This window comes from Trachemys scripta, chromosome 5 (assembly GCF_013100865.1).
Source record: "Trachemys scripta elegans isolate TJP31775 chromosome 5, CAS_Tse_1.0, whole genome shotgun sequence".
NCBI classification, from domain to species: Eukaryota; Metazoa; Chordata; order Testudines; family Emydidae; genus Trachemys; species Trachemys scripta.
In genome coordinates this window covers 114539721-114548296 of record NC_048302.1, presented here as the reverse complement: position 1 = coordinate 114548296, position 8576 = coordinate 114539721, and the positions used below count along the sequence as shown (strand labels likewise).

The 8576-nt window shown below is 43.1% G+C and overlaps 1 protein-coding gene across 1 annotated transcript in view; it reads right to left on the bottom strand.

Moving 5' to 3' along the window:
* Window positions 1–4899: 4899 nt before the first annotated feature.
* The window catches only part of STK32B (serine/threonine kinase 32B), a 79989-nt gene continuing 76312 nt past the window's right edge, over window positions 4900–8576 (bottom strand). The window contains exon 8 of the mRNA XM_034772537.1: window positions 4900–5528. Coding sequence (XP_034628428.1) covers window positions 5390–5528 — 139 coding nt within the window. The 3' untranslated portion in view covers window positions 4900–5389. The remainder of the gene's footprint in view (window positions 5529–8576) is intronic.

Here is an 8576-nt window from a genome sequence, read left to right as displayed (position 1 = left end):
AATATCAGGCGCTATTAAAGTCCTGATTGTAGAGTGTGTTTTCTCATAAACATGATTATAACAACCTAATTTGCATTACTAAATGATTGCTAAAAATATAAAAAAAAAAATTTCCTGCAGGCCAAAAAAAAAAGTTGATCCAATCAGTAAAATAGAAGGAACACAACTGCTATGGAAGCAAAGATGATTAATCACAATTTGCATAAGAGCATAGTTATTATTTAGCTAACACTATGCACGCCAGAAGAAGACAAATTGCAAAGTACTTGTTTAAAAATCAGGTCAGTCTCTCACAGAGGCTCATATGAAGAGTACATTCCACAAAAAGATTTGCATGGATATTTAGTCAGATTTTAAGAGCTAAATTATGGCTTTGCTACAAGCCTTGAGCAAGGAGCTGCACAAAGTTGTGCTGCCTCAGGATCACACCTGATACCAGATTGTGATTGCTCTGTAGGGAATGTCATCTGTTTCATTCCTATATCATAGAATTGTAGGACTGTTGAGCAGATGACTTGCCCTGCTGCGCAGGCTCAGATGTACTGGCTAGCATGTTGGGGGACTGGAGCCAAGGCTCTGCGTACATCCTGTTCATGCCCACTCCCCTCCTCCCTGCATGGTATGGGGAGTAGCAGCCTGCAGAAGGCTGCTATCTATTATAGAAGTAGCCTATGCAGGTGAATGAAAAGGGTGCCTTCTGCTCCCTTGCTCCCCTGAATAGCCAGGGTTGCTGACTGGCTCTAACTGAATTCACATTTTCTATGCTCTGTTGTGTTTGCTTTCTACGTGCAGCCACACAATTGAGATTTCCTGGCACAAATGCTCTTAAATTGGGCTGTGCAAAAATTTGACACCAAATTTACATTGGCATGCACAAACTTTCACACTAGAAGTACTTGTGCACTTATCCAACCAGGTGGTGGCAACAATGCCGTGTGCCTTATCTAGCCACTAATAACTCATCAGTGCAGCTCAAAGAGTCACAGGCTGCTATTGGCTATAAGTCAGAGTCCAAAATATATAAATAATGTTGAATGACAAGGACAGTAACAATTGTGATTGTACACATTCTGCAACCAGAAAAAAGTTAAATTAATTGGCTAGATGGATTGCTGCCTTTGACATACTCTGGATTATATAATTCTTTGAGGTACTTGCCCATAGTGTGCTCGGATCCATTACCAAAACCCTGGAAATAGTCCATTAATCATTTTTGTCATGATTGCAGATGACAAGAGCCATTTGAAGCTTAAGACAGCTAGTAATTAAACATTTAAGGTAATGTGCTACTAGTTAGTATACAAGATAGAAAGAGAAAATTGAACAGAAGGCAATATCAGCATATTTTACCATGGAGAGATTGTGGGACTGTGCATCTTCAGTACTGTAATTTTACAAAATCAAGTGCCACTGCAGTAAAATGTGGTAATAAAAAAAACACATTAGCCCCCCCCCCATCTGCTCAGAACAAAATTGTGACCCAAATATTTTACCCTTGAAATAAAGTATTGCTCTGACTTGAGTAAACAAGACAAGCCCAGTGATCTGAGATCATGCGGGATGGTAATGTTATAAAGGATGAATGAGCCCCAAGGAGCCCCTTTCAGTTTTATTTCTTCCTTACTTTGACCTCCCCGTATCATCCTTGTGTTTTGGAATAATCATCCACGACTTGGCTGCAGTTTGCCCCTGGCCTCTTTTCCTGGTCCCATTTCTGCTGCTAAACAAAGGTGTATTGACTTCAAGGAGATATAAAGCACATTTACAAGTTAAATTAACCCTTTCTTTTCTCTTTCACCTTTTACTATCTATCTGGAAATCAGTTATATTGCCTAAGCCCACTCCTATTAAAACCAGCTGATTGACTTCAAGAGGAGTTGGATTGGGTCCAAAGTGTGTATTGATTGCCAAAGTGACTATACCAAATACCACCTCAGCTTTGCCTGGGGGTAGGTCTTATCTGTACTGATGGAAATGAGTTTGTTACTGCTCTTATCAACTGATGTCGATACTACTACAGAAGAGGCAGCTGGGTTCCTTACTTTCTTGTGCATCATCATCAGACCTTCCAATTACAGGCTAATCAGCTACACCTGTACATGGGATGGTCATGATTTTGCACAGGTGTCATTAATATCATTGCTGGAACTCAGTGGGGTTCCACAGGAATAACTGAAGGCATAATTTGATTTGCACAAGCTTTGGTGGTGATGCTGATGTTCAGGATGGTAAGAACCTAGCTAGACTTTCAATTCCCAATGAATGGGGGAGGGGAGTGCAGAAGGGGATGACACTCAGATCCAGGGAAGGGTGAATACTAGGTCCATGACCTTTCATGCAAAGTGAACACATTTGCCTCAAAAATGGAGCGGCACTAAGCATGAAACCCAAAATGCCAGTTTTAAGAATTGCCTTTTAGAGCAGAACTGCACACTGGAGAACCAGTCCATGAGGGGGCTGCGTACCTTCTGCGAGTAGGGGTGCCAACTTTCTAATTGCATAAAACTGAACACCCTAGTCCTGCCCCTGGCACGCCCCCCCCCCGACTACATTCCCCCTCCCTTGGTGGCTCGCTGTCCCCCACCCTCACTCCCTTTCACTGGACTGGGGTAGGGGGTTGGTGGGTGAGAGGCTGGAGGGCTCTAATTGGGGGGGTGCAGGCTCTGGGGATGAGGGGCTTGGGGTGCAGGAGGGTGCTCCAGGCTAGGGGATGGGGCTGAGAGATTTGGAATGTGGGAGGGGGCTGCGGATTGAGGCAGGGCGTTGGAGTGTGGGAGGGGATATGGGCTCTGGGGATGAGGGGTTTAGGGTGCAGGAGGAGGCTCATGGTTTGGGGGGCTCAGGGCTGGGGCAACTCCTGGTCAGCGGCGCAGCGGGACTAAGGCAGGCTCCCTGCCTGTCCTGGCACTGCGCTGTGCCCTGGAAGCAGCCAGCAGGTCTGGCTCCTAGGCAGGGGGGCCAGGAGGCTCCTCACACTGCTCTCATCCACAGGCACACACCCTCCAGCTCCCATTGGCCTCAGTTCCTGGCCAATAGGAGCGTGGAGCCAGTGCTCGGAGTGGAGGCAGTATGCAGAGCCCTGTGGTCCTCCCGCCTAGGAGCCAGACCTGCTGGCCACTTCAGGGGTGCAGTGTGGTGCCAGGACAGGTAGAGAATAGCCTGCCTTAGCCTTACAGTGCTGCTGACCAGACTTTTAACGGAGTCCCTTTTCGACCAGGTGTTCCACTCGAAAACTGAACATCTGGCAACCCTGAGGTGTCAGGACACTGAACACATGGCAACAGGCCCCCTTGCCTCCAGCTGACTATAATGGGAACTGAGGTCTTAGCACCCTGCAGGACCAGACCATATGCTCCTGCTGCTGACTAAATTCCACCTTCAGGAAAAATCCTCAGTTTATGATATGATTGGTTATTGAAGAAATTTTGCTATAAAGAAATTTCAGAGTGGATCATTACTTTCCTTACATTTTATTCCATCAGAATCCCTTATGTTGCCAATGCTGCACCAGACCAAACATGGACAACGGTAATAGAAATGTAATTTCACCCAAAACAATCATAATTACAATGTGTATAGCCATTGTTCTGGATTGGTCATTCTTTTTTCAACTTTACAAGTATTTCACGCACTACCTATATTTATCATAGATAGGGCTGAGCCTGCAAACATTTACTTATGTGAGTGGTCTCTCACTACTCAAAGAAGAGACTACTCAAAGAAGTAAAGTCACTCATATGGGTCCTTTCAGGACCATTTCCTGTATGTTCATTTAAATGACAGTAGGAATATGGAAGTCTCTAGAAACCACATGAAATGGTACAAGCTGTGCTTTTTCCCCAAGAGAAACAAACTTTAAGCAAGAACAAGGTCATTCTAAAAAAGTATAAGCAAAAAGGTTTATTTTGGACAATGAAAGTTGCCCTCTATGGACCCAGAAAAACTCTGCTCCTTGTCTTGATCCTGTATTTATTCCAGGCTATGCCACAGCTAAGCAATTAACAACATCATTTTCAGATGATAGATCTAAAATCATTCTATTTCACTACACTAGACTTGTAAGCTGCAAGGATCTAAATTATGAATGTTTTATGCCAAAAATTATATATAATGTGCAACCAAATCTAAAAATAGACTCAATTATAAAAAACAAATAGGATTTGTGTAAAAAAATTAAGCTATAATCAATACAATAAAAATAGAATACTTTAAATAAAATATGCTTATTATCGCTTCCAAAAAGTCTAATTTATTTTTTTTAAAAGTTGAAAATGAAGATTTGCTTACAGGTGTTGATCTTAAAAAATATCAAAAGAACAACACAGAACAATTATGCATTAACAAAATGTGGATGTACCAAATTATGAAAATACTGTAAATATATGGAGGTGTCCATAATTTTTTTTTAAAAAAAGTGTTTTGTATCAGTGTTACTCCTAAGTAAGTGGATGTATTTTTCCCTATCCAAGACAATTCTTAACCAGAACAGATCACTGGAAACAGACACATTACTATTTCACAGTTTATAACAACATCTTTCTCTCTAAATGTTAGGGACATGAGCAAATTTCTAACAATTTTAGGTCTCAGATTTTGAGTTCTCACTTGCGCAGCCTATGATCTTTCACCTTCATAATAATACACTATCCATGTGTCTGATTCTGCTTCCACTAAAATCAACAACAAACCTCTCATTGACTTTAACGAGACCAGGATCAGGTCTTCTACTATCAAACAGAATACATAAAGTTAAAGAACAATGTAAATACATTCATGCTACGACTCTTTCAACTCATTTTGGGTAGTTAAATGAAAGTATTAGATATTTGGTCTATTTCACACTACATTAATATATTTACATTGTATACATACATTATGACCTTGATGGCAAATGTTTGGGCTGTGTTTAGCAGTCTCACAAAATTCCATATTCCAATTTAAGTAGATTGTTTTAATTAACAGAGACAGCAGAGTATTTCCTTTAGCATTTGATAATGTAAGATTTTAAGGACAACGCTGGCCCAGACATAGAACTGTATCTTGCAGGTAACCAGAAACCTGCCAACCTTGGAGACTATGTCCAAATGAATTCTTTCAAGTTTTGTTCCAGGATTTTGAAGATGTTATGAAAGGAGGGTCAACATAGAAACCCCCTTTATTTTGCTGCTGATGGTCATTTTTCTGGTAGCACAGTCTAAAGAGAAACAGTGTCATCTGTGTAAATTGAGCTCCCAATCTGTGTGCTTTGTATCTTTGTACTCAGCAATGGGATTGCACTTTTTGTAGGAGTCAGTTTTCCTGGGGAGAAGGTGAAATATCAAGCTGTGCACAGAGACGAGCTTTCACGGACCCTTTCGGTGTTAAACTGTGCAACAAGATGCGTGTCTAACTAGCTGCTGCAGCCTTTTGTGCACCCATGTCCCAGTAGGTTGTTGTTGCGTCCATCCTGAAGTTTTCCATGTGTTTGAAGGGATGCTCTCCTGTCCAAACTAGACGTCGGCCCACTCTGTTCCTGCTGTCTTCTCAGTCTACCAGGGATTTAAATGACACATATATTAACTGTGGACAAATAATCATATAAGAATAAAAGTTCTGTGCCCATTGGCTTAGGGATATGTACATATTCCCACTGCACGTGGGGTCCAGTTTTGCCCTCCAGTTATACCTGTTTGATCTCATTGACTTTCTTAGCTTGCCCACGACTTACCCGATACCCACTCTACTTTGAGTGAGTGGGAAGGGAAGGGAGGAAAAAGGAGTATGCAAGGGAGGAGCCGTGGTTCCGCCCACTCCCCTATGCTGACCAAAATGACTAGGGAATTACTGTGGTGGTATATACTCACCTGCCTTTTTTACCTTGGCCAAACAGCACTTCTCTGTGGTGTGAAGGACTTTTCACAGAGTTGGGAATTGGCAGGTCTAACTCACTGAGGGGCTGTGGGTAAGTCACTGCAGTGCTCTGCCCTCTTCCCCATGGTTAAAGTGGGGGCGATGATCATACTTACCCAGGGGTGCATGAAGAGTGACATGTTTATCTGTGCAATGCTTTGAATATAGAAATGACGTAGTACCATTACCCCAGCGTTTCCCAGTGCTTTAAAAACTGACCAGAGCTAACTGCAAAGCTGATGTGGTCATCTAAGGCAAGTGGCAGCTTTCTAAGACTTAGATACACTTTTTGTTCACAACTATTGCACCTACTTGTTGTTGAGACAACACCGCTGGCCATACATAATTGTTCCGAACTCTGGTAAATCACTGGGGGAACAGGAGAGGTTTGCTGGGAGCAGGCACTGAGTGAGCTGCTGGCAGTTGCCCACTAGGATCATTCTGGGCCTAGCTAGAGGGCCATTCCACATCCAGTCCACAACCGACTGCCACAGGGTGCAATTCGCATGCTGGTCCTGAGAATGCACCACAATTGTGCCCCCCAGGTTTTCTTTCTTTGGCAAATGATTTCACTCAGAGTGAAAAGAAAATCTTTTTAAAAACAGGCTTTTATAGTTAAAAACCATTATAATTTGCAAATTATGCTGACAACACAATGAAATACAGGTGTTCCACATTGCAGTTGGAAGGTGGAGAGCATGAATGAGAAAAAGGTTACTCTGTTTTCTCCCAGCCTGCAGTCCTACCCAACAAGTCCCAATGCACCCTACTGTTCCCCACCTTCTCCCATTTCCTGATTCCCAGGCCAGTTATCAGGAATTTTGAGGCCGGAAGCACAGAAATGAAAAAATATAGATAGAACCAGTAAGGGAGGGAAAGAAAAGATAGAATTTAGGACAATTCTAGAAGAGATTAATCACGGCTGCAGGCATGAACTGACTGGGGAAAGGGAGCACAGAATAGATGGTTGAAGGGCACAGGAGGGAGTCAGGACAGAGCCGAACTGATTAATTTGTGGGGAGCCACAGCAGACAGTTGACATTGCTGGGAGCAAAACAAAATTGTTTGGAAAAAATGTAGGGGTGGGGTGGTGTAGGGTGCAGAATGGATGGAGAGAGAGAGAGACTGCATTGGGTAAGGATAAGCAGAGAATGGGTTAAGGGGAGACCAGAGAATGGATATTGTCCTAGCCAATTTGGCCTTAGGGAGTTCTGAGATAGTATTCCAGGGGCCAACAGACTCCAGAACATCCTCCTCCTTACAGCCATGAGTCTGCTTACTACAGACATAGCTGGCCCATCAACACTGAATCAGGAGAACCCAGCTGAGAAGCCGGGTTTCTAAAACCAACATCAAAGGAAAAAAGCCTCTCAAGAAAAGTGCAAAGCAAAAAACATCGGGTCTCAGCAAAAAGTCTGAACTCGTCTACAAGCATTCAAACTGGCACAAAGCATGCTGGGGGGGTCGGGAGTGGGGGGATGTTAAGAGGAGATCAAAGGAGGGGCTCCATGCTGAGGGTGGTACAAAGTGCACCTCTGCCCTAGCTTGTCCCCCTCTGGTGCACAGCTGTTTGTTTTGTTTCCAGAGGGAAAGTGGCACTCTTCCCTTTGAGTCGGTACTGAACCAATGCTCCAGCATGGGGCACAGTGCTGCTGGAGCTGCACTGTTCGGATGAGACACACAACTGAAACCCAGGCCTTTAAATATCATATGGCACTTTTGGTAAAAAAAATGGGGGTGTTAACCCTGTTAGACTGACCACTTTCCTATGCAGCTCATTATAGGCTGCTGAAATAAGTTCCTCCTGCAGTTTCACCTGGGGACATATTGTTTGGAACATGTCTAGTACTTCTGTTTGCTGTTAAAGAGCTGCTGCATTCCCCACTTGACATGGGCGACGTGATCCCTCTCCATCCCGTACCTACCCCACAGGGCTAGCGTGTCACTTAATGAGATCAGGCTGGAAAGATGGGCTATATATACAATGTGGTGATGGTGGAGGATATTTTTTCCCAGTGTCCAGCTTAGTTACCTATAAATGAAGACTGAATTTGATTGGTCTTTATAGTCAAATTAATGGACAGATTTGTTGACTGGTATGCGTAATGTGTGGGTAATCTTTATTATTACTATTTTATTCATTTACTTATTCAGATTTTTTACAATATATTAAAAAAGAATCCCATCCAAGGCTCCAAGCACTCTAATATTTACTGGGCAGTATGGCCTAGTGGCTAGAGCCCAGGGCAGGGAGTTAGGAGACCCAGCCTCTATTTCTGCTCTGGCCTGCTGGACAACCTTGGGCAAGTCACTTCCCTGCTCTGTGCCTCTATTTCCCCATTTGTATAATGGCAATAATGATACTGACTAGAGCTGGGCCAGGAAACACAATTCACATCCCATGAAAAGGGTTGAGGGTTTTTTTTCCGGGGGGGGGGGCAAAAATCAATCATCATAAATCGAGCCAAAAGATCACGCTCCAAATTTTCATGCAAGAGGTCAGGCTAGAAGATTATAATGATCTTTTCTGGTTTTAACATCTTAGATGTACTGCTGTCCATTATGACAGTATATGAAGGCCAGATTTTTAAAGGCGCCTAAAGATGCAGACAGGCAAAAATGGGATTTTCAGACACACATAGGTGCTTATCTCCTATTAATTTCCAGTGGTTCTCAAACTTTTGTAC